Raw genomic sequence first — 25,539 nt, forward strand, 5'->3', positions numbered from 1 at the left:
AGACGCGCGTCTCTCCCTCTCGCCCGCGAGGACTCCACAAAAAACCCACCAGGTTGGCCGAGACCATTAACCCGGGCTAAGAGCCCCTAAGCTTTCTCCTTCCCCTCCCATCCCTCGAAGCAAGAGAGCAAGCCCGGACACGCCGCGTTCACACGACCGGCGCGCATCGCTCCTTTTTCTCTCTCGCTTCTCTCTCCGGGCGCGGCGCCGCTCCAGGGCTGCTGCCGGCGATGGGAGGGCGAGGGGGCGGCCCCTGCCTCGCCCTGCCTGCCCTCCCTCCTTCCCTCGGTCCATCCTTTTCCTCTCTTTCTCTTCTCTTTCTCTCCACCTCCCTCCCTCCGCCACTTTCTTTGCTGGCTGCAGGGCGTGAAGGTAACGTGGAGTGCGGAGAAGGAGCCGGGGAGGCGAAGGGGAGGCCCAAATAATGTGGGGCGGGGGGGAGAGAGAGAGAAGCCATGGGGTGGGGGTCATTGGCCTTGGCTCCCCCTCCCTCCTCTACCCCCCACCCGCCAGGGGGCTGTTTGGGAAACCAGCTGAAATGGCCGGGAAAATAAAAGATGGGTATCTCCATCCTTTGCGCGCTTGGTTTGTTTCTGTTCCCGGGGAGAGATTGGGGGGGGGGGGGCTCTCAGTTCAGGCCAGGTTTTCAGTTGCCGGGGGGGGTCTTTTCTTTCTCCTCCTCTTTCTCGTGTGAATGTGGACAGCGGGGAGGTTGTTTTGCAAAGAGGGAAAGTCCCCCCCCGAGTCTTGCCGGGGGGGGGAGATGGGAGGAGGAAGAAGAAGGCAAATAAGTTTCTTTGGAGAGAGGATGGTTGGGTTTGGGGCGCGCCCCTCCTCCCCATCTCCTTTGCTGGCTGTTCGGCGCAGCCTTGGCCATCCTGGCGCCCACCCCAGCGTCCTCAGCAGCTGGGGGCGCCAGGTTGGCAGCTCTGGGAGCAGAGAAACCAGATGGTTTTAATTTTGCTGTTGTTGTTTCGGCCCCCCCCCCGGAGGGAGGGAGCCTCCCCTCCTCTCCCAACATCCTTCCTGATTTTTCTCCCTTCCCTTAACCCAACAATCTCCCTTCTCTCTCTCTCTCTCTCTCTTTCTTTCTCTCTTTCTCTCTCTCTGCACCCAGCCTGAGAGACGCCTCGCAGCCAGGTGGTGGTTGCTTTGCAAAACACTGCAGAATTATGTTTCCAAGGTTCCACAAAACGCTTCCCCTCCTCCCTATGTTCCCTTCATCCAGGTTTCCTGTCCAGCCCTCGCCTTTGTTCTCCCTCCTCCTGCACAGCTTTCGATTCCCCGGCCTTGAGTGCGAGTTCTGCGACACCCAGAAGCCTGGCAAGGGAGGGAGAGTGGCTCTTGCACCCGGGTTCCGCTTGCTGGTTTTGCACAAGGACTTGGTGGGCTGCTGCGAAGGCAACATGCTGGATTAATGCTCTTTAAAAATGTCTCGTGGAAGTGGGGACGGCTGGGTTGTCTTCTGTTGTCTATTTTGTGTCTTCTATGTTGTAATTTTTGTTGGGGACCGATCTGAGATCTGCAGGTGTAGGCCAGTATACAAATAATAATAATAATAATAATAATAATAATAATAATAATAATAATAATAAAAAATAATAATGAGCCCCTTTGGCCTGATCTAAGAGCCTCTCCTTAGGCTCTAGTCCACCCTTTCTCTCTCTCCCTTTTTTTAAAATGATATTTATTAGAGGTTTAAAAATTTCAGAAAAAAGAAAAATAACAAAGAAATTACAATACGTTAAGGAAAAAGCATAGAAAACAATTTGGTCAAAACTGAAGCTTTCCTTGTTGGGTCGAATTGCTGCTATAAAGATGAATGTATTGCCAAAAATGTTGTTTTTGTTTCAGACCTTGCAGATTGTGGACAAGATGGAATGTTTCAAGAGGTGGCAGAGAGATATTTCTAGGTTTGTCTGGCAGGGCAAAAAGCCCAGAATAAAATTCAAAATATTGACTGATGCTAAAGAAAGAGGGGGGTTTGCCCTGTCAGACATGAAACTGTACTATGAATCAACAGCTTTCTGCTGGTTGAAAGATTGGCTACTTCTAGAGAACTTTCTAGAGAAATTTGGTCTAGTCCACCCTTTCTCAACTTGTGGGTCCCCAGATGTTGTTGAACTACAACTCCCATCACCCCTAGCAAGCAAGGCCAGAGCTCAGGGATGATGGGAGTTGTAGTCCAACAACATCTGGGAACCTGCAGGTTGAGAACCGCTGCTCTAGTCATAGAATTGTAGAGCTGGAAAGGAGCTTAAGCATCGCGATAGCTCAGTCGGTAGAGCATGAGACTCCCAATCTCAGGGTAGTGGGTTCGAGTCCCGTGTTGGGCAAAAGACTCCAGCATTGCAGGGCGCTGGACTAGATGACCTTTGGGGGGGGTCCCTTCCGACGCTACAATTCTGTGATTCTATAAGGAGAGGCTGCTGGATGAGGCCAGTGGCCCGCCTAGTCCAGCGTCCTGCCTTCGCGGTGGCCAAACTGATGCCCCCAACGGGAAAGCAGCAAGCAGGATTCGAACACAGGAGCCACTCTCCCTTCCTGTGGCTTCTAGCAACTGGGAGTCAGAAACAGCGCTGCCTCTGACTGTGGAGGCAGAACACAACCATCCTGGCTAGTAGCCAACAGTAGCTTTCTCCTGTCTAATCCTCTTTTAAAACCATCCAATTTGGTGTCCATCCTGTGTCAGGGAGTTCCGAAGTTTATATGCCGCACGAAGAAGGGCTTTTGTTTTATCTGTGTACTGTAGTGTGTCAAGTGATTTAGAGAGAGGTCTCTGCTCTCTAGGAAGTTACAGTCTGAACACTGTAAACACTGGCTATGGGGAGTGTATTATGGTTTGTATGTTGGACTGAGACCTGGGAGAGAGCCGGGTTCAAATCCTGCCTCGGCCCTGAAGCTCGCTTGCTGAACTTGGGCCAGTCGCTGTCCCCAGCCTACCCTACCTCGCAGAATTGTTGGGGTGAAAGAGGGGGAGAACCATGTACTCCACCTTTATTTCCTTGGAGGAAAAGGGTGCGAATTAATGCAATTAATAAATAAATTCTCCTGGTGCTGCTTTGGTGCTGTCAGAGGACGCAAATATACCAGGGGGGGTGAAGCAGGGGGTGGGATACGGCATGTAGAGCATGAGACTCTCCCGGTCTTGGGTTCGAGTCCTACATGGGGCAGAATAAATTCTGCATTGCAGGGGGTTGGACTAGATGACCCTGGGTCCCTTCCGACTCTACAATGATATTATGTGTGTTTGAGCTTTGCCAGGAGGGAGAGGCTGCGGCCTCTGTGTGGCTGGAAAGGTACAGGATTCCTGAGTGGCTTTTGCAAGAGGGCGAAAAGCCGGGGGTTTTGTGGCTTCTCTCAAGGGTGAGAAAACACCCTCTTGGCGAATCGTGGGGCGCTGTTTTTTTTTATCTTAAGGGAGTGGAAAACAGGCTCTCTTGCCAGCTTCTTGGCTTTGCTGGAAAGCCGCCTCCATCTTTCCGCGGGGAATCCCAGCCTCTCCCTTCCCAACCCAGAACCCAGCGCAGACATCCAGGCACACCCAAAGGTCACTGGGATTTGCGTGGAGAGCGGACTGGATCCCACGCGGTCTGCGGAGCTTGGAAGCGCCGCCTGGAAACAGGAGGCCTGAATCGTCCAACACTCACCCCCTCCAGCAACAATCCCTGCTTTGGAACAACAACAAAAATACACCCAAAACCCTGGGTGCCACCGAATTTTGGGGCAGGGCGAAGACTCTGAGCTGTTGGTTTGCCAGGGAGAGGAGCCTGCCAAAACCCCCCCCTATTTTTAAGAGGGTAGCTGCTGTCATGTCGTTTTTTAGCGAGGCTTTGTTTTCTTCCTCCCCCAAGCTGCTTGGGTGCAGAAAGAAGATCAAGGCAGACTTTGTTTTCGCAAGGGGAGAGATCGATGGGGAGGCAATCTGGGAGCCAGAACTCTTGGATGAGGAGGACCAAGGGGTGTGTGTGTGTGTGTGTGTGTGTGTGTGTGTGTGTCAGGACTCCTGGGTTCTTCGGAGAGGGCAGGAGGGTTTTGTAGGCTGAAAGTTCGGCTCAGAGGCCTGGCAAGGAGTCGGGGATTGCCTCTCCTGCTGCTGCTCCTGCCCTCCCCACGATGAGTCTGTGTGGGCTTGAGGAGGGGGGTGGGAAAGGAGAGATCCAGTTTCACTTGGATCATGTGTCTCTCGCTTAGGCAAGAGGAGTGGGCGCCATTTCTGGAAAGCCGGACTCGGGGACGGGCATAAAGTGAGTAATGCCTGGAGGCTTCTGAGTTTGGTTCTCCTTAAGGCTTATGTGTTTGTGTGTCTTTGCACGCAACGCCTTGCACGGTTGCACAAATCTGTGTGTGGCCTCTGGCGTTTGGGCCAGAGGGTCTGGCGACTTTTAAACTCTTTCCCAATTCCCTCTGGGTACACGATTTGTGTTCTGTGACACTTTGTGTGTGTGTTTGTGTGTTGATGGCTATCATGTGTTTTCACTTGTAGGTGGGCTTGGGAGACTGGTGTGTGTGTGTGCAGGTTTCTGTACTCTGGTGTATCACAGAATTGCAGAGTGGGAAGGGACTCCCCAAAGGACATCTAGCCTAGCCCCCTTTAGTGTCAGGAATCGCTGCTAAATAAATCCTGACTTGGTCAGAAAGGAAGTGAGAATTCTGTACACTTAATTCCTCTTCTTTGGTGTTTTTGACACCGTTGCGATTGTGCGAATTTGATTCTCTGTGTGCACGCTTTGGCATGGGTTGTGTGTGTGCGAATTGCCACCCAGAGATTCCGTGTTTCCTTGTGCGTTTAAAAACTGCGCAGTTCCACCGGTGAAGCATTTCTCACCTGCCACAGCCAGGAATTCCGCACACCTGTTGGATTCCGGCTTGCCTGCTAGCTGTTCAAAAGCTCGGGAGCCTTGCCAACGAGAGAGGTGGCAATCGTGTGTCTCCATTTTTTGCTTTCCTATTTTTGCTTTTTGTAAATACCTTTTGTTTGGCTTCCTGGAGACAGGCCCCAGGTCTGCATTGTGATGAAGAATGAATGCCAAAGGGCAAGAGAGGGCAGCCAAAAGGGGTACCTCTGTGCCAACTAAGTTTACCCACTTATGTGCCAGTCGGCGAGGAGGCTGTGTGTGTGTGTTTGTTTGAATCTAGGAGAACAGCCCTCCTTGCTTTGCTGCAGCAACAGAGAATCACCTCTCTCCAAATGACAAAGCTCAGGTATACAAGGATAAGTGGGACGTCCGTATGGGTGCAGATTTTGAAAAGCGGGCGGCACAAATCCAGTATCCCTCATCACAGGGCAGTTGTTTCTCCTTTAACCCCCTTTTAAGACCTGTGTCGGGATGCGGGAGGCACTGTGGGTTAAACCACAGAGCCTAGGGCTTGCCGATCAGAAGGTCGGGGGTTCGAATCCCTGCAACGGGGTGAGCTCCCGTTGCTCAGTCCCAGCTCCTGCCCACCTAGCAGTTCGAAAGCACACCAGTGCAAGTTGATCAGTAGGTACCACTTCGGCGGAAAGGTAAATGGCATTTCCATGCACTGCTCTGGTTCGCCAGAAGGGGCTTAGTTATGCTGGTCACATGACCCAGAAAAACTGTCTGCGGACAAACGTCTGCTCCCTCGGCCAGTAAAGCGAGATGAGCGCCGCAACCCCAGAGTCATCTGCAACTGGACCTAATGGTCAGGGGTCCCTTTACCTTTTAAGACCTGTGTCAATTGAGGTTCTGGAGACCAAGCCTTGTGAGCAGGCATCCTCAACCTTCGGCCCTCCAGATGTTTTGGACTACAATTCCCATCATCCCTGACCACTGGTCCTGTTAGTTAGGGATCGCGGGAGTTGTAGTCCCAAAACATCTGGAGGGCCGCAGACTGGGGATGCCTGCTTATTAGGAACAGTGGAGGGAATTGGGTAGGTTTAGCCTGGAGGAGAGGAGACTGGGAGATGATGTGATAGCCAGCTTCAAACATCTAAGAGGAAAAAGTGGAGCAAGCTTGTTTTCTCCTGCTCTGGAGGCTAGGACCTCCAGTGGATTCAAGTTACCCAGAACACAGATTTGGAATAACTTTCTGAGGGTGAAAATAAAAAAATTCCTTCCAGTAGCACCTTAAAGACCAACTAAGTTAGTTCTTGGTATGAGCTTTCGTGTGCATGCACACTTCTTCAGATACACTGAAACAGAAGTTGCCAGATCCTTCTATATAGTGAGAAGGTGAGGAGGGGTATTACTCAGAAGGGTGGTGGGAATGGGAGATTGGCAGATAGCTGAGATGAGCCTGTTGACGACTCTAACACCCCAGAGGACAGGATCACACTTCAAAACGACCTTGACAAATTAGAGAACTGGGCCAAAACAAACAAGATGAATTTTAGCAGGGAGAAATGTAAACTATTGCACTTGGGCAAAAAAAATGAGAGGCACAAATACAAGATGGGGGACACCTGGCTTGAGAGCAGTACATGTGAAAAGGATCTAGGAGTCTTGGTTGACCACAAACTTGACATGAGCCAACAGTGTGATGCGGCAGCTAAAAAAGCCAATGCAATTCTGGGATGCATCAATAGGAGTATAGCATCTAGATCAAGGGAAGTAATAGTGCCACTGTATTCTGCTCTGGTCAGACCTCACCTGGAGTACTGTGTCCAGTTCTGGGCACCACAGTTCAAGAAGGACACTGACAAACTGGAACGTGTCCAGAGGAGGGCAACCAAAATGGTCAAAGGCCTGGAAACGATGCCGTATGAGGAATGGTTGAGGGAGCTGGGCATGTTTAGCCTGGAGAAGAGGAGGTTAAGGGGTGATATGATAGCCATGTTCAAAGATATAAAAGGATGTCACATAAAGGAGGGAGAAAGGTTGTTTTCTGCTGCTCCAGAGAAGCGGACACGGAGCAATGGATCCAAACTACAAGAAAGAAGATTCCACCTAAACATTAGGAAGAACTTCCTGACAGTAAGAGCTGTTGGACAGTGGAATTTGCTGCCAAGGAGTGTGGTGGAGTCTCCTACTTTGGAGGTCTTTAAGCAGAGGCTTGACAACCATATGTCAGGAGTGCTCTGATGGTGTTTCCTGCTTGGCAGGGGGTTGGACTCGATGGCCCTTGGGGTCTCTTCCAACTCTAGGATTCTATGATTCTATGATTCTATGATTCTATGATTCTTAACGACTGCAATAGGTCTTACAGGAAAAGGCAAGGGGTGAAAAGGTGAGAAATGGCTTAGTCATGTATAATGGGATAAGAATCCAATGTCTTTGTTCAAACCAGGTCTCTCCATGGTTTTAAGTTTGGTAATGAATTGCAACTCTCACTATATAGAAGGATCTGGCAACTTCTGTTTCAGTGTATCTGAAGAAGTATGCATGCACACGAAAGCTCATACCAAGAACTAAATTAGTTGGTCTTTAAGGTGCTACTGGAAGAAATTTTTTTATTTTGACTATGGCAGACCAACACGGCTACCCTCAGACTCCCTCAGAACGGACTCCCTCAGAAGTTGGCAGACTCCATTAGGTGTTTTAAAAGAGAGTTTGGGTGGCTATCCATCAGGGAATCTTGAGCTGCTATTCCTGCGTTGCAAGGGGAGTCCCTTCTAGGAATCAGGACGTTAAAAAAGGTGATTTTTTTAATTTGATTTTTTTTAGATGATATGTATTGAATTTTTAGTTACATACTATACATACAGATGGGATGCGGGTGGGCACTGTGGGTTAAACCACAGATCCCAGGACTTGACAATCAGAAGGTCTGCGGTTCGAATCCCCGCAATGACGGGGTGAGCTCCCATTGCTTGGTCCCTGCTCCTGCCAACCTAGCAGTTCAAAAGCATGTCAAAGTGCAAGTAGATAAATAGGTACCACTCCGGCAGGAAGGTAAACGGCGTTTCCGTGTGCTGCTCTGCTTCTCCAGAAGCGGCTTAGTCCTGCTGGCCACATGACCCGGAAGCTGTACGCTGGCTCCCTCAGCCAGTAAAGCGAGATGAGCGCCGCAACCCCAGAGTCGGCCACGACTGGACCTAATGGTCAGGGGTCCCTTTACCTTTACCTATACATACACATACAGTGGTGCCTCGCAAGACGAAATTAATTCGTTCCGCAAGTCTCTTCGTCTTGCGAGTTTTTCGTCTTGCGATGCACGGTTTCCCATAGGAATGCATTGAAAATCAATTAATGCGTTCCTAGGGAAACCGCCTTCAGACCAGGTCCGGGGACAGTCTGTCCCCGGACCTCTTCTGAAGGCTGGGGGGGGGCAAGGGCTTTTCTTCCCACCCCCAGCATTTTAAAAAACCCCGGGACAGCGGAGGACTTCTCCGCTGTCCGGGGCGATTTAAAAGCCCCTGGGAAGGCACGCAGGGGGGACAAAGACTTTCGCCCCCCGCCCGCCTTCAGAAGGTGTTCCCGCCTCCCGCCCGGCTTCGGAGCAGCGTTCCGAAGCCGGGCGGTGGGGGCAGGTGTTCCCGCCCCCCCGCCCCGCTTCGGAGCACCGGGAGAAGCGATCTCCCCGCTGCCCCTTGCTTCAAAAGAGGTCCGGGGGCAGCGGGAAGCGCTTCCCGCTGTCCCCGGACCTGGGGCTGCGGGGAGAAGATCGCTTCTCCCCGCCGCCCCTTGCTTCAAAAGAGAATACCCGCTGTCCCCGGGGCAAGCTTCGTTTTGCGAAGCAAGCCCATAGGGAAATTCGTCTTGCGAGGCAACTCGAAAACGAAAAAACCTTTCGTTTTGCGAGTTTTTCGTCTCGCGGGGTACCACTGTACATTATATTTCACATTTGTTCTCGCTCTCCTGAGCTGACTTCCCTTCTTCCTCCTTCCGGCTTTTTTTATGCCGTCTTTAACTTTTCGCATTTTCTTTGTCCGTTTTATATATAATTGTTATTCTTCAATTTTTTCCCCATAAAATGTCTGGAAACAAATAAATCTTTCTTTATATACAATTCTTGTTGTCTGTCTATATTCATTTACAAATATTGTTCAACAATAGTCCTAATGTATGTTTTTAATTCATTTTGAAATTATTATGCAATAATTTTCTTGTGTTTTCTCGTGGTTTATTTGAGTTCTAGTGGTTTCCCTATTTCACATTGTCTTCTCTAAATATAACATAATTTCCCCCCATTCTTTTTGATATGTTTCATCACCCTGATATCGAATTTTTGCTGTTAGCTTGGCTATTTCTGCATACAGTGGTACCTCAGGTTAAGTACTTAATTAGTTCCGGAGGTCTGTTCTTAACCTGAAACTGTTCTTAACCTGAAGCACCACTTTAGCTAATTGGGTCTCCCACTGCTGCCGCCGGAGCACGATTTCTGTTCTCATCCTGAAGCAAAGTTCTTAACCTGAAGCACTATTTCTGGGTTAGTGGAGTCTGTAACCTGAAGCGTATGTAACCCGAGATACCATTGTATTCCATAACCTTGTACTGCAAAAAAAGGTTATTTTTAAAATCCAAATGCCCCGTGCTCTGTTCAGGCTTATTTGAGACGTCTTGGGCTGCTTTGCACCTCCTTCTCTTGAAAAAACATCCATTTTTTCTCATTTTCTCCCTGCCTCCACCCAAACAGCCGAGGCCAGACCTCCTAATATTTTACAGATCTGTTTGCTGTGCTAGCGGCCAATATGCTTCTGTCCTGAAATGATCCTATTTTCTTCCTATTTCCTTGCAGGGACGTCCAAATGGAAGGCAGTCGCCGCTGCTGATCACAAAGGCACCGGAAGCGGGGTCGTCGTTCACCCCCTACCCCTCGCCAGACGGTTACAAAAATGGCGGCTCCAGGTCTGGCCTCTCATCCCTGCCTTACCTTGCTTTTTAATTACGTTGCTAAATTACGGAGGAAACGAAGGAGCCGTTCCCCACATAAGTAGCAACTTGCACGTATATTTTGGGCGGGGAGGAATCCTTACGCGAGGGCAGTGAATTTAAAGTTAAATCCAACCCAGCTGTTTTGCAAAATCGCTCTTTTCAGAGGATGCAAAGTGGATTTCAGCCCTCGGGAAATCTATATATTGGCCTCCGATAAGGCAGTTAATTTTGCACGACGCAAGCAGTTGCACAGCCAAATGGCAGAAAGCTTGGATGCGTTTGATTTCTTTGCGTAAACTGGCCTCGTAGCTAGGCGGTCGATAACTTGCTTCCGGAATCTTGCCTCGAATACATTGTCCGCATGCACAAAAATCGGAACACAGCGCTGATAATTATTGTGTGCCTATTTAATACTACTTTGATCTCTCTTTCTCATAGAATTGTGCAGATGAAAGTCGAAAAATTAGAATATCACAATAATATTTATTATTTTTCATACAAAGACATAACAAAAGAAAGAGTTAAAAATAATAAAAAAGAAAGAAAGAAAAAGAAAAACATAAAATACATCAAATCACCACATAAATTAAAAGTTAGTTAATTAATTAAACTCCATCTTCATAGACATATTATTTGACTTCCTCAAGTCTCTTCCATCTGAATTTCTTAGTAATTATATATAGCAGTTTCTAATATCATTATTTCATAAAACCATATCACAGTCAAAATCATGTTTCCTAACTTTTCTTATCGTACATTTTCTTATTTATTTATTTAATCCCAATTTAGTCCTAAGCCTAATTGATTCTTTCAAGTGATTACATATCTTTAATATTGCAAGAAAAGTTAGAATATCGTGGAGAAGTTCATTTATTTTGGTAATTCAACTTAAAAGGTGAAACTGATATATGAGATAGACTCATGACATGCAAAGCGAAATATGTCACGCCTTTATTTGTTATAATTGTGATGAACCCATTGCAGGTGTTATGGATTGAATAGCTATTGCACCTTTTCACAATATTCTAATTTTCTGAGATTGTTAATTTGGGGTTTTCATCAGCTGTATGCCATAATCACCACAATTATAACAAATAAAGGCGTGACGTATCTCGCTTTGCATGTCATGAGTAAGGCAGTGAGAGATTTTACTTTCTTGGGCTCCATGATCACTGCAGATGGTGACAGCAGCCACGAAATTAAAAGACGGCTGCTTCTTTGGAGAAAAGCAGTGAGAAACCTAGACAGCATCTTAAAAAGCAGATACATCACCTTGCCAACAAAGGTACGTATAGTTAAAGCCGTGGTTTTCCCAGTTGTGATGGATGGAAGTGAGAGCTGGATCATCAAGAAGGTTGATGGCCGAAGAATGGATGCTTTTGAATTCTGGTGCTGGAGGAGAGTCTTGAGAGTCCCATGGACTGCAAGAAGATCAAACCTCTCCATTCTGAAGGAAATCAGCCCTGAGTGCTCCCTGGAAGGGCAGATCCTGAAGCTGAGGCTCCAAGACTTTGGCCACCTCCTGAGAAGACTCCCTGGAAAAGACCCTGGTGTTGGGAAAGATGGAGGGCACAAGGAGAAGGGGACAACAGAGGATGAGATGGTGGGACAGTGTTCTCGAAGCTGCCAGCATGAGTTTGACCAAACTGCGGGAGGCAGCGGAAGACAGGAGGGCCTGGCGTGCTCTGGTCCAGGGGGTCACGAAGAGGCGGACACCACTAAACGACTAACCAACAACAAAATATGTAAGGCAGCGACATCTTGCGTTCGAAAATGGAACCAGATGAGGGTTGGACTAGATGTCCTTTGGAGGGTCCTGTCCAACTCAAACCACAAATCACCTCTGAATCTGCAGTCTTGGCTGCTTCTCCTCCAAGGAGCCTCAAGGTTGCCAAATGCTGATTCCTACAATATGCAAATGGCCTGTTCTCTCTCCTCGCCCGTCTTAATTGTCTTTGCCCTTTGGGTCTTTATGCCAATTCTGCGACAGTCTTTGTACAGTACTACCTTGTTGCTGAAACTTAACCCGTTCCGGAAGTCCGTTGCAAAACCAAAGCACTCAATTACCCATAGAAAGTCACGCAAAACGAATTAATCCGCTCCGGACATTTAAAAACAACCCCTAAAACAGCAATTTAACATGAATTTTGTTATCTAATGAGACCGTTGCTCCATAAAATGAAAGCAAGAAGCAATGGACTGTACTATAAAATAAATAAGACAGTATTGTAGATGATAAAATAATAATAACAATAAAAATTCCTTCCCTGCACTGATGTTAGTCCTTGTTTGGATGGGGGGGCTTTTATCCATTTCCGCAGTCTCACAATCAATCCACTGAATGTTGGAAGATTTGGGGCAGAGGAAATAAAGTTCAGGCAGATGGAACTGTGGAACTCCCTGCCACAGGAGGCAGCAATGTCCACCAACTAGGATGGCTATAAAAGAGAATTAAATCAATTCATGGAGGAGGAAAGAGCTATCGATGGCTACTAGCCAGGATGGCTGTATTCTGCCTTTGCAGTTGGAGGCTGTAAATGCTTCCGAAAGCCGGTTGCTAGAAACCTCAGGAGGGGAGAGTGGGTCTTGTGTTCGAATCCTATTGCGGGTTTCCCAGAAGAGGCATCTGCTTGAACCCCCCCCCCGGGGGGGAACTGGATCCTGGGCTGGCTGGCCTGATCCAGGAAGCACTTATCCTGTTCAGTGGGTGAGGAAGAGAAAAGAAAAGAGGGATTTGGAGAGAAACCGGAGAGGCGGAACTTGCGATTCCCGTCTTCGCTGCAGACATGGGCAACGGGGCATGAAAAGAGGCGCCTCTGCAACCCCACCCAAGTCAGCTGCGATGTTCGCCACCCCTTTCCCTGGGGCAGGGCAAGGCCTATTGTGACGGGGCATAGCTGGAATGCGGCTGGGCAGGATTTGGGCGCAGGGGGCTGCGTCACCGTCTGCTCCCCCCGGGCTATTTTAACTTACCTGAGACGCCTGTAAGTCGCCTTCTCAGTGCTAGATTTAGGTATAAGCTAAACAAGCTATTGGGACGCGGGTGGCGCTGTGGGTTAAACCACAGAGCCTAGGACTTGCCGATCAGAAGGTCGGTGGTTTGAATTTTGTGACGGAGTGAGCTCCTGTTGCTCGGTCCCTGCTCCTGCCAACCTAGCAGCTCAAAAGTACATCAAAGTGCAAGTAGATAAATAGGTACCACTCCGGCGGGAAGGTAAACGGCGTTTCCGTGCGCTGCTCTGGTTCGCCAGAAGCGGCTTAGTCCTGCTGGCCACATGACCCGGAGGCTGTACGCCGGCTCCCTCGGCCAGTAAAGCGAGATGAGTACCACAACCCCAGAGTCGGCCACGACTGGACCTAACGGTCAAGGGTCCCTTTATCTTTAAACAAGCTATAGTTTAGGGCCGCACTCTCTTGGGGGGCCCCCAAAAAATTAAAGGGAAATCCCCCCCCAAAAAAAATGTAAGATAAAAAACAAATTAAATAAAACCTACCTACAGCAACAGTGTTTTGTGTTGTGTAGGCTCCTAGGGTGTAAGTCATGGGCCCCACCTGCTCGCCTGCTCCCTAAACTATTACTGGTTTGCTCCTTTATATTATAGGGTGCCTACATTCTGCATGGACTGGTTGCAGGGCAACATGGGCAAATGGCTTAAGATACCTATGAGGTCCATCAATTACCATATAGCATATGTTCAGCACACAAAAAAGTGAAAATTTGTTGTTGACAAAGGACAGCTGGACATAGAAAGGGCTCCATTACCTTCAGTAGCTTAGGGCATGGGTAGGCAAACTAAGGCCCAGGGGCCGGATCCGGCCCAATCGCCTTCTAAATCCGGCCCACGGACAGTCCAGGAATCAGCGTGTTTTTACAGGAGTAGAATGTGTCCTTTTATTTAAAATGCATCTCTGGGTTATTTGTGCGGCAAACAAATTCATTCTCTCCCCCCCCCTTTCAAAATATAGTCCGGCCCCCCACAAGGTCTGAGGGACAGTGGACTAGCCCCCTGCAAAAAAAGTTTGCTGACCCTAGGGCCTCATCAAACCTAAATCTAGCCCTGGGCGGGACGATGCAGTTGCCCCCACTGGACTTTGCCCTCCACCCTAAAATAGCTGCCCAACGAACACCAATAGCATCCTGAACACTCCTTTTTATTAAAGAAAAATATTTTAAGCTCATGACCTGCTCTCACTTCCTCCCCGGCCGTGACTCCTCCCTGCTTTCCATTTGCAATTTCCTTTTTCTTTGTTTTCAGCTTTCTCCTCCCTGCCATTTCTGTGTATTTCCTCCTCCTAACAGGCGTCAACTCCTCCGATCGCTCTTTCAGGAGCTCCCGCAAAACCTTTCCTTTTGCCCCCTCCCCAGCCCAGCTCCCGTCTGACCTGGAACCCCCAGTTTCAGCTAGGAAGTTGCAAGCCGTTTAAAGACCTTTTTTAAAAAAATAAGGGGAAACAAAAAAGTCACAGAAGTGTGCTTTCAAGTTCTCCATAAATTATCTGGGAAATTCTAAAGCGTGCCCCCCTTTTTGTGGCTTCTCAGGTTGACCCTAATAAAGGTATTACCCAACTGTGGAGCTTAGAATATTCTTCTTATAGACACAACTATGGTTTGCTTTTCATAATATGCATCTTTCGGCAGGAATATTTATTTTTGGTTGCTTGGTTTAAGGGGGACACTGAGGCTGTGGTTTTTGTGATTTTTTTACACCTCTCCATTTTTCCCATTCTGTATTTCTTTATTTTTATATAATTTTTATTAAATTTTCTGTTTTACAATTTAAAGGTATCAGTGACTTCCCTTCTCTTTCCATGGTTCATTTTACCTATCACAAATCCCTGCATATTGACAAAAACTATACCATTCAGTATTCCATTATTGCCTCCATCAAAACTTATTTGCACTGTTGGATTAATCTTAATGCTGCCTGCATTAATATATTTCCCATATATTCAATAAACGTTTTCCAATCTTCTTTAAATGTATTTTCTTCTTGTTCTCCTATTCTATACATTAAGTCTGCAAGCTGCGCACATTCCATCAGTTTAAGTTGCCGTTCTTCTTTGGCAGGGACCTCGCTTGTTTTCCATTTGGGGGCTGAGACGAAATTAATTCGTTCCGTGAGTTTTTTCATCTAGCGAATTTTTCGTCTTGCGAAGCACAGTGTCGGAAAAGTTTTGGAAAAGCTTCAAAAATCACCAAAAACCTCGAAAAAGGCTACCACACCGCGTTCTATGAGTTGCTCCTCGAAGTCAAGTCGCAACTGTATTAACGGTGTTAAGAAAAAGGAAACAAACTTGCAAAAAACGCAAGACGAAAACGAAGCAAGCCCATAGGGAAATTCGCCTTGCGAAGCAGCTCGAAAACCGCAAAACCCTTTCGTCTAGCGAGTTTTTCGTCTTGCGAGGCATTCGTCTTGCGGGACACCACTGTTTTGAATATATTGGGGGAGATTGTGTAGATTTGAAAACCCTGGCAGCGTCAAGATAAATCCAGCAGTGTAAATAAGTTTGGGTGCAATTAATAATGGAAGACTGAATGGTTTAGTTTTTTGTAAAATATGCAGGGATTTGTGATATGCAAAATGAACCATGGAAAGAGAAGAGGTTTTGGGGTCACAGCTCTCCTTCTTTGATGGAGGTTTTAAAGCAGGGGATCTTTTAAGCTGCAATTTCCGTCTTGCAGTGGGTTGCGCTCTTGGTGTTTAGTCATTTAGTCGTGTCCACCTCTTCGTGGCCCCCTGGACCAGAGCAAGCCAGGCACTCCTGTCCTCCACTTCCTCCCGCAGTTTGGTCAGACTCATGCTGGTCTCTTCGAGAACACTGTCCCACCATCTCGTCCTCTGCCATCCCCTTCTCCTTGTGCCCTCCATCTTTCCCAACATCAGGGTCTTTTCCAGGGAGTCTTCTCTTCTCATGAGGTGGCCAAAGTCTTGGAGCCTCAGCTTCAGGATCTGTCCTTCCAGTGAGCACTCAGGGCTGATTTCCTTCAGAATGGAGAGGTTGGTTCTTCTTGCAGTCCATGGGATTCTCAAGAGTCTCCTCCAGCACCAGAATTCAAAAGCATCAATTCTTTGGCGATCAGCTTTCTTGATGGTCCAGCTCTCACTTCCATACATACTGGGAAAACCAGAGCTTTAACTATACGGACCTTTGTTGGCAAGGTGATGTCTCTGCTTTTTAAGATGCTCTCTAGCCCTGAGTGCTCACTGGAAGGACAGATCCTGAAGCGGAGGCTCCAAGACTTTGGCCACCTCATGAGAAGAGAAGACTCCCTGGAAAAGACCCTGATGTTGGGAAAGATGGAGGGCACAAGGAGAAGGGGACGACAGGACAAGATGGTGGGACAGTGTTCTGAAAGCTACAAAAATGAGTTTGACCAAACTGCGTGAGGCTGTGGAAGACAGGAGTGCCTGGTTTGTCATCGCCTTTCTCCCAAGAAGCAGGCGTCTTTTAATTTCGTGGCTGCTGTCACCCTCTGCAGTGATCATGAAGCCCAAGAAAGTAAAATCTCTCTCTGCCTCCATTTCTTCCCCTTCTGTTTGCCAGGAGGTGATGGGCCCAGTGGCCATGATCTTCGTTTTTTTGATGTTGAGCTTCAAACCATATTTTGCGCTCTCCTCTTTCACCCTCATTCAAAGGTTGTTTAGTTCCTCCTCACTGCGCTAGGGGTGGCCAACTCCGAAGAGACTGTGATCTACTCAGAGTTAAAAACTGGCAGTAATCTATTCCCCTTTTTGAAGTCCAGGAAGGAAAGCCCTGTTTTTTAGGGGTTCAAGTCAAAATTGTTGAACTTTTTTTACCACGTTTCTTTGGGGTGCAGGGCAAAACTGTTGAGCTTTTTTTAGGGGAGCAAAGTTGTAGAGCTTCTTTGTGGGGAGCCAGTGATCTACCAGTGATCCACCACAGACGTCCAGTGATCTACCGGTAGATCACGCTCTACCTGTTGGACGTGGGCGATCGCTTCCTGGGCCACGGTTCTGGGATTCCTAGCTGAAAGGCTATAACTGTTTTATAATTCTTACTAAATTCTCTGTTTTACAAATTAGGATATTCATTTAAACCAGGCTTCCTCAACCTCTGCCCTGCAGATGTTTTGAGACTACAATTCCCATCATCCCTGACCACTGGTCCTGCTAGCTAGGGATCATGGGAGTTGTAGTCCCAAAACATCTGGAGGGCCAAGGTTGAGGAAGCCTGGTTTAAATGAATGTCCTAATTAATTTAATAAGAATTCTAAAACAACAACAACGTAACATTTGTTTCTTAAAGGAACAGTAATGTTTATTTTTTTAAAGGATTTGCGGGTGTAGATGAGTCTTAAACAATCTCACTCTCTCTTTCTCTCTCCCTCTCTCTCTCCCCCCATCCCATAGGGTACCACGTTCCACAGCCCGGATATCCCACTGCATCTCCCCCATACCCCATACACCAACCTCACCCTGTCCCCACGGCGCCGAGCCCTGGGTTCAACGTCTATCCAGCCGGCAGCCCTCCAGCGGGGCAAATAATTCCCCCCCAGCCGCCTCCTCGTGCCTTTCGGGATCACGCCGCGACGCCCCACCACCACCAAGCTCCGGACCCCCATGCGGGCATCACCCCCTATCTGCCCGTGGCCAGCAGCATCCCTCCCGGCCTTGAGTACCTGGCGCAGGTAAGGGTCCATATCCCAGCCGCCGGGCCTCGCGCTTTTCCCTGCCTTCACCCTCCGGCTTCTCCAGCCGAAAGGATCTTGAGCAGCATGAGAGGGATGGCTCACACCCTTCTTCTGCTTCGTGCGCCATTAACCTGTGGAACTACCCGCCACAGGAGGCAAGGACGGCTTTGAAAGACGATGGGACAAATTCGTGGAGGTGGAGGAGAGGGCTATCGGTGGCTACGCTCAGGTCTCCGTGGTCCCAGGCATAGATGGAAGGGTCATCTAGTCCAACCCAATCTTTTCCTCGAACCCACGACCCCGAGATTACTTTTGCTTTCAAACCTTTTATTGGCATCACATCCAAAACAAATTGCCACTTCCCCAGTGGTGCAAAACATTTGCTAAAAGAAAAAAGGAGGCAGAGCAGTCTATAGCCACATCTCTTGGTCTCCAGGGAGATCGGATGTCTGTGGTGTATTTTGACGACAAAAAACCAAATAGAGATATTTAGCCACTAACTCGGTGAGCTCCTGATCATTCCCCAGTAATAGGAAATGTATGACCTCCGTCTCTGGTTTCTATTTGGGGATACAGAGTTGATCTAGAAATTGCTGGCGGAGATCAGCGTATAGTCTGTGTTAGAATGCTTTACACAGGTGCAGGTTAATTCTGTGTCCAGGGCGGCTGTCTCCCAGCTCCATCTGGTACGCAGGATGAGACCCTTCCTGCCCACAGACTGTCTCGCCAGAGTGGTGCATGCGCTAGTTATCTCCCGCTTGGACTACTGCAATGCACTCTACGTGGGGCTACCTTTGAAGGTGACTCGGAAACTGCAACTAATCCAGAATGCGGCAGCAAGACTGGGGACTGGGAGCGGCCGCTGAGACCACATAACACCGGTCTTGAAAGACCTCCATTGGCTCCCAGTACGTTTCCAAGCACAATTCAAAGTGTTGGTGCTGACCTTGAAAGCCCTAAACGGCCTCAAAGGCCCAGTAGACCTGAAGGAGTGTCTCCACCCCCATCGTTCAGCCCGGACACTGAGGTCCAGCTCCAAGGGCCTTCTGGCAGTTCCCTCACTGCGAGAAGCCAAGTTACAGGGAACCAGGCAGAGGGCCTTCTTGGTGGTGGCGCCCGCCCTGTGGAACGCCCTTCCACCAGATGTCAAGGAAATAAGCAGCTATCCTATCTTCAAAAGACATCTGAAGGCAGTTTTTAATATTTAATGTTGTATTGTTTTTAACACTCAATTGGGAGCCGCCCAGAGTGGCTGGGGAAACTCAGCCAGATGGGCAGGGTATAAATATATTATTATTATTATTATTATTATTATTATTATTATTATTATTATTATTATTATTATTATTTATTACTACTACACGTGACTGTCAGGCATAGAGAAAATGAGGCAGAGATGCTTGTGGGATGGATCAGAAATCATGTCAATGACCCAAACCCAGTCAAAGCGATGCTTTCACCGCTGACACGGCGTCTCGCTTCATTTTTCATAATTCCTCATAGCAATCCTACATGACCACTACACAAACAGGTCACACCTGCTCTTGAAGGTGGAGGCTCAGGTGTGGCCCCTGTTGAAAGCTGCCAGGTGAGGTCGGCTGATCTGAACCGTGTCTCTAAATCGGGGAGTGTCCGGGTTCAGAAATGACAAGGGAGTCCCATCTTTTCAGGCTTAGAAATGCCATATGTTTAAATCGCTAGGACACCTCTTTAAACAGACACGGCTTCCCCCGTTAAATTCTGGGAGCTATAGTTTCATTGGGGTGTTGGTAGGAGATCTCCCTGTTCCCCTTCGAACAGCTACAGTTCCCAGAGTGATACCGTCTTCCATTTTTCTTCCCAGGGAACTCTGGGAATTCTAGCTCTCTGAGGGGAATGGGGGTGCCTCAAAAAACTATAATTCCCAGAGTATATTTTGGGAGAAGCCAGGATGGTTGAAACCGGCATCACAGTGCTTTTAAATGCATGTGGCCTAGGTCTATGTTGTGGATTATTCCCCCCCTTTTTTTTTGAGGTGGGGGGAGACACACAATTTTTATTTTTCACTGATTTTTGTGGCCTCTGTCTCCTCAGGTTGACCAAATTTTGATACACCAGAAAGTGGAGCTTGTGGAAGGTGAGAGACGAATGGCGGAGATTTGGCGTTCAGAGTCCACCAGGAAGTGGTTTCCTAAATCTGGACCAAACTTTTGTTGTTAAAGCTTATGCACAGAGGGCCTGCCCTCTAGTTTGAGGTTTGGGTGCTGTGGCGGTGTAATTCAGATGTTTAAATTCAGATGTCCCCACTTGGCCAGGAAGCTCGTTAGTGAGCCTTGGAACTCCCTGCCACTTGATATCAGAAAGGCGCCTTCGCTGTGCTCTTTTTGGTACCTGCTAAAAATGTTCCTGGTTAAACAAAACCAGTTGCTTAGAAATGCTGTTGTGGAATTTTAATCTTAGTCTGTTGCTGTTTGAGCTTTCCAAAAGTCTCAAATTATTTCCATTAATTTTTCGTATTGATCGTCTTCTTGTTTTATCTTATTTGGAAACCACTTTGGAACCGCAGAAAGAGGGGGAAGGAAGACAAGTTTTAAAAGTGTCTGCATCAATTCTGGGCTGCATTAATAGGAGTATAGCATCTAGATCAAGGGAAGTAATAGTGCCACTGTATTCTGCTCTGGTCAGACCTCACCTGGAGTACTGTGTCCAGTTCTGGGCACCACAGTTCAAGAAGGACACTGACCAACTGGAACGTGTCCAGAGGAGGGCAACCAAAATGGTCAAAGGCCTGGAAACGATGCCTTATGAGGAACGGCTAAGGGAGCTGGGCATGTTTAGCCTGGAGAAGAGGAGGTTAAGGGGTGATATGATAGCCATGTTCAAATATATAAAAGGATGTCACATAGAGGAGGGAGAAAGGTTGTTTTCTGCTGCTCCAGAGAAGCGGACACGGAGCAATGGATCCAAACTACAAGAAAGAAGATTCCACCTAAACATTAGGAAGAACTTCCTGACAGTAAGAGCTGTTCGACAGTGGAATTTGCTGCCCAGGAGTGTGGTGGAGTCTCCGACTTTGGAGGTCTTTAAGCAGAGGCTTGACAACCATATGTCAGGAGTGCTCTGATGGTGTTTCCTGCTTGGCAGGGGGTTGGACTCGATGGCCCTTGTGGTCTCTTCCAACTCTAGGATTCTATGATTCTGTGTCAAAAGGATTGTAAAATCAGTGAAATGTATAGATCTGAAAAGCATATATAAATAAAAAAGAAAAGAGGTTGCCGTGGAAGGCCGTCGATGGTGGCGCATGAGCCCGCCCGGCCTGTCGCATCACCGTAAGTGACACCATTTCTTCCCCCTCTTTCCCTCCCCAGCGTTCATAGGCTTTGAAGGCAACAACAAGTACGAAGTGCGCAACAGCCTGGGACAGCACATCTTCCACGCCCAGGAGCAGAACGACTGCTGCACGCGAAACTGTTGCGGATCCCTGCGGCGCTTTTCCATGCGGCTGGACGACCCGGCGGGACGGGAGGTCCTGCGCATGGTGCGCCCCCTGAAATGCGTCAGCTGCTGGTTCCCTTGTTGCCTTCAGGAGGTGAGCAGTGCGCCTGGCCGGTCCATGCCGTGTGCGGTTCTGGTTGCCTCGCCTCAAAGAGGATACAGTCATACCTCGGGTTACAGACGCTTCAGGTTGTGTTTTTTCGGGTTACGGACCACCGAAACCCAGAAGTACCGGAAGGGGTTACTTCCGGGTTTCGGCAGTCGTGCATGCGCAGAAGCGCCGAATCGCAACCCGCGTGTGCGCAGACGTGCCGCTGCGGGTTGCGAATGTGCATCCTGCACGGAGCACGTTCACAACCCGAGCATCCACTGTATTGTTTTTTGTTTTTGTTTTTTGTTTAATTTTTTTTAAAGATACAGTAATATCCCTATGGGACGCAGGTGGCGCTGTGGGTTAAACCACAGAGCCTAGGACTTGCCGATCAGAAGGTCGGTGGTTCGAATCCGCATGACGGGGTGAGCTCCTGTTGCTCTGTTCCAGCTCCTGCCAACCTAGCAGTTTGAAAGCACGTCAAAGTGCAAGTAGATAAATAGGTACCGCTCCGGCGGGAAGGTAAACGGCGTTTCCGTGCGCTGCTCTGGTTCTCCAGAAGCGGCTTAGTCATGCTGGCCACATGACCCGGAAGCTGTACGCCGGCTCCTTCGGCCAATAAAGTGAGATGAGCGCCACAACCCCAGAGTCGGCCACAACTGGACCTAATGGTCAGGGGTCCCTTTACCTTTACCTTTAATATCCCCATGCCTGAGTCTCATCACTCTCTCCCTCCTCTATTTCCCACTGTTATCCGCCTTGTCACTTAGATATTCGTTCCAAATTTCTTCGTATTTCTGCATTCTTATTTTGCGCCGACAAGCAATTCTTTCGTACGTAGCTAATCATGTTATCAATCCATATGCTCTGTGGAATCTTTTTGCGACTCTTCCAATTCATCCAAACAAGGGGTTTTTTTTGCTTCTAATATAGCGCGATACAACCACTTTCTTTGGCCCCTCGAGATCTTCCAAGTTTCCGGAATATAATTTAGAATTTAGAATTAAGAGGATGTTGTTAAAAGAGTTGGGAAGGGTTCAGAAAAGGGCAAAATGATCAAAAGGAGGGAGGGACTCACGAGTTTGCAATGTTTGGGACTTTTTGGTTTGAGGAAAAGGCGAGTAGAGCGGCACCTTGGTTCTCAAACGCACCATATTCTTCGCCCCATAAGACGCACCTGACCATAAGACGCACCTAGTTTTTAGAAGGGGAATGCAAGAAAAATATATTCTTTAAAGGGAGCGCTGAGCAGAGCCTGAATGCATCCCAGACTCTGCTCAGCGCTCCCTTTCACGAGCCGCGTGGAGCGTGTGTGCGGCGCTTGCAGTCTTTTCCCCAGGAAGGAGAAGGGCAGCCCGGGGAAAAGCCCCCAAGAACGGCACGCTCTTTAAAGGATGCGCGGCTCCTGCGGGCTTTTCTACGAGGAGGGAGAAGGGACTGCCTGCCTCGTCAGTGCCTTCTCCCTCCTCGGGGAAAAGTCCGCAAGAGCCCAAACATTGCAAACTCATAAGCGAGTCCCTCCCTCCTTTTCATCATTTTGCCCTTTTCGGAACCCTTCCCAACTCTTTTAACAACATCCTCTTAATTCTAAATTCTAAATTATATTCCGGAAACTTGGAAGAACTCTAGGGGCCAAAAATAGTGGTTGTATCGCGCTATATTAGAAGCAAGAAAAAAAAAGCTCTTGGGGGCTTTTCCCGCCTGCCTCCCCCCTGCATTCGCTCCATAAGACGCACACACCTTTCCCCTTACTTTTTAGGAGGGAAAACGTTCGTCTTATGGAGTGAAAAATACAGTAATCTGTTCCGGGAGTCTGTTCCGAAACCAAAGCATTCCAAAACCAAGGCACTCAGTTACCCATAGAAAGTACAGTGGTACCTCGGGATGCGAATGGGATCCATTCCGGAGCCCTGTTTGCATCTAGAAGCAAACGTAATTAGCGACGGCACTTCTGCGCATGCGCGTGATGTCATTTTGAGCATCTGCACACGCGCAAGTGGCGAAACCCGGAAGTAACACGCTCCGTTACTTCCGGGTTGCCGTGGAGCGCAACTCGAATGTGCTCAACTCGAAGTGTATTCAACCCAAGGTATGACTGTAATGCAAAACGGATTGATCCGTTCCAGACTTTTAAAAACAACTCCTAAAACAGCAATTTAACACGCAAAACTCTTCTCTTCTCCCCGCAGCTGGAAGTTCAGTGCCCACCAGGCACCACCATCGGGTACGTGGTTCAGACGTGGCACCCCTTCAATCCCAAGTTCTCCATCCAGAACGTCGAGAAGGAGACGGTGCTTCGCGTTCTGGGGCCTTGCTTTGCCTGCAGCTGTGGCGGAGATGTCAACTTTGAGGTGCTCACGGGAGCGCGGGGCAGTTTGGGAAATTTCTACACACACACACACCCCAAGATTTACATTGTTGGCGAAGGGCACTTCGATATGGTACCCAACCGCTAAATCAGCTGTGAGGTGGCAGCCATGACAGCAAGTGACGTCCCGCAAGGCCGCCATATTGGTTGCCTTTGATGCGGCCATGACGGTTAGCCACAGAGGCTGAAGAAGTGGCGAAGCTTCGCACAAACTGGCCAAGATGTATACAGTGGTACCTCGGGTTAAGTACTTAATTCGTTCCGGAGGTCCGTTCTTAACCTGAAACTTCTTAACCTGAAGCACCACTTTAGCTAATGGGGCCTCCTGCTGCCGCCGGAGCCCGATTTCTGTTCTCATCCTGAAGCAAAGTTCTTAACCTGAAGCACTATTTCTGGGTTAGCGGAGTCTGTAACCTGAAGCGTATGTAACCCGAGGTACCACTGTACATCACACCTCACGGTCTACTCAAGAGCAAATGGCATTTTGAGCTGTACTTAAATTTTGGGCAATCGTTCATAAGGATGCTCATTATTCCATAGCTGTCAACTTTTCCCTTTTCTTGAGAGGAATCCTATTCGGAATAAGGGAATTTCCCTTAAAAAAAGAGAAACGTTGACAGCTATGCACTATTCTAATGTACGGGCCAAATCTTCTTGCTTGCCCCACCACGTCTTTCTTCTCCAGAGGATGCATGGCTTCTGAGCATGTGCAAAGTGCCCTTTGCCAACAATGTAAATCTCGGGGTGGGTGGGTGTTTGTGTGTGTGTGTGTGTGTGTGTGTGTGTGTGTGTAGTTCTGTCCCTATAATTCCCAAAATAAAAGCTTCTGGTTGTTTTCTTTCCAAACGTTATTTTGAAAAATATTTTTCATTTTGTTGTATATCATTTCCCAGTAAGCCTTAATCTTACCTCAGGAACACCACATATGATAAAAGGAACCGTCTTTCTCTTCACATTTCCAACACTTATTTGATTTAGATTTACAGTGGTACCTCGGGTTACATACGCTTCAGGTTACATACGCTTCAGGTTACAGACTCTGCTAACCCAGAATTAGTACCTCGGGTTAAGAACTTTGCTTCAGGATGAGAACAGAAATTGTGCTCTGGCGGCACGGCGGAAGCAGGAGGCCCCATTAACTAAAGTGGTGCTTCAGATTAAGAACTGTTTCAGGTTAAGAACGGACCTCTGGAACGAATTAAGTTCTTAATCCGAGGTACCACTGTACATAGACAGATAATTATGAAATTATTGCAAGGTTTAATGACTTAACTTTATATTTGGACAACGTTTCTGTTGTACTTTGTTGGAAGGAGAAAAATAATCATTTCTTTGATAACAATTTAAACAATTTATTTAACTAAAGCAATAACATTATAGCATATGTATCCATGCTTGTTAACTGATGTAGTTAAACTATATATATATATATATATATGCAGGTTTTGGTGTCTTCGGGTGTCTTCCCGTGTAAGAGTCGGGGTGTCTGTGCGACGTTTCGACGAGGTCTCACTCGTCATCTTCAGGCTGGTGCTTTCGGCTTCTTGTTACTGGAACAGAGCAGAGTCTGGTGTTTGAGTTCCTATAAATACTGTTGAGGGGTGTGGTGTATAGCCTCCAACGTTCTGGGCAGAGAGGAAGTTCCTAGATTAGTGTGCCTTTTCTTCTTTTGTTCCTTAATTACTAATTATATATATGCTTTCGTAGATTTTCACGGGTACAGGAATGCAGGTTTTGGTGTCTTCGGGTGTCTTCCCGTGTAAGAGTCGGGGTGTCTGTGCGACGTTTCGACGAGGTCTCACTCGTCATCTTCAGGCTGGTGCTTTCGGCTTCTTGTTACTGGAACAGAGCAGAATCTGGTGTTTGAGTTCCTATAAATACTGTTGAGGGGTGTGGTGTATAGCCTCCAACGTTCTGGGCAGAGAGGAAGTTCCTAGATTAGTGTGCCTCTTCTTCTTTTGTTCCTTAATTACTTGAGGGATATCTTGAGTGATTTCATGAGTGATATTCTGAATACCACTGGGTGGGTCATTAAGTGTAGATTAGTTGCTAAAGCTTTTGTGTCTTGACCTCTTGAGCTTGTGAAGAGTTTTTCTGAGAAGATGGCTGTGCTGCATTTAGTTGTGCTCTGGCTTGGCTTCGTGTATAGGGGCGAGCTGTGGTTTTGTGCCTT

General features: G+C 47.9%; 1 protein-coding gene across 3 annotated transcripts in view; it reads left to right on the forward strand.

Moving 5' to 3' along the window:
- Positions 1-246: 246 nt before the first annotated feature.
- PLSCR3 (phospholipid scramblase 3) overlaps positions 247-25,539 on the forward strand; it is a 38,647-nt gene continuing 13,354 nt past the window's right edge. The window contains exons 1-6 of one of the 3 annotated variants that reach the window (XM_082197852.1): positions 247-372; positions 9,643-9,752; positions 17,153-17,430; positions 19,507-19,549; positions 20,781-21,001; positions 23,188-23,349. In XM_082197852.1, coding sequence (XP_082053978.1) covers positions 9,740-9,752; positions 17,153-17,430; positions 19,507-19,549; positions 20,781-21,001; positions 23,188-23,349 — 717 coding nt within the window. In that variant the 5' untranslated portion in view covers positions 247-372; positions 9,643-9,739. Of the gene's footprint in view, positions 373-3,982; positions 4,248-7,478; positions 7,601-9,642; positions 9,753-17,152; positions 17,431-19,506; positions 19,550-20,780; positions 21,002-23,187; positions 23,350-25,539 lie in introns of those variants that run through there. The other 2 variants (XM_082197851.1, XM_082197853.1) reach the window with 2 other exon arrangements.

Source organism: Podarcis vaucheri (assembly GCF_965113315.1).
Source record: "Podarcis vaucheri genome assembly, chromosome: 13".
Taxonomy (NCBI): Eukaryota; Metazoa; Chordata; class Lepidosauria; order Squamata; family Lacertidae; genus Podarcis; species Podarcis vaucheri.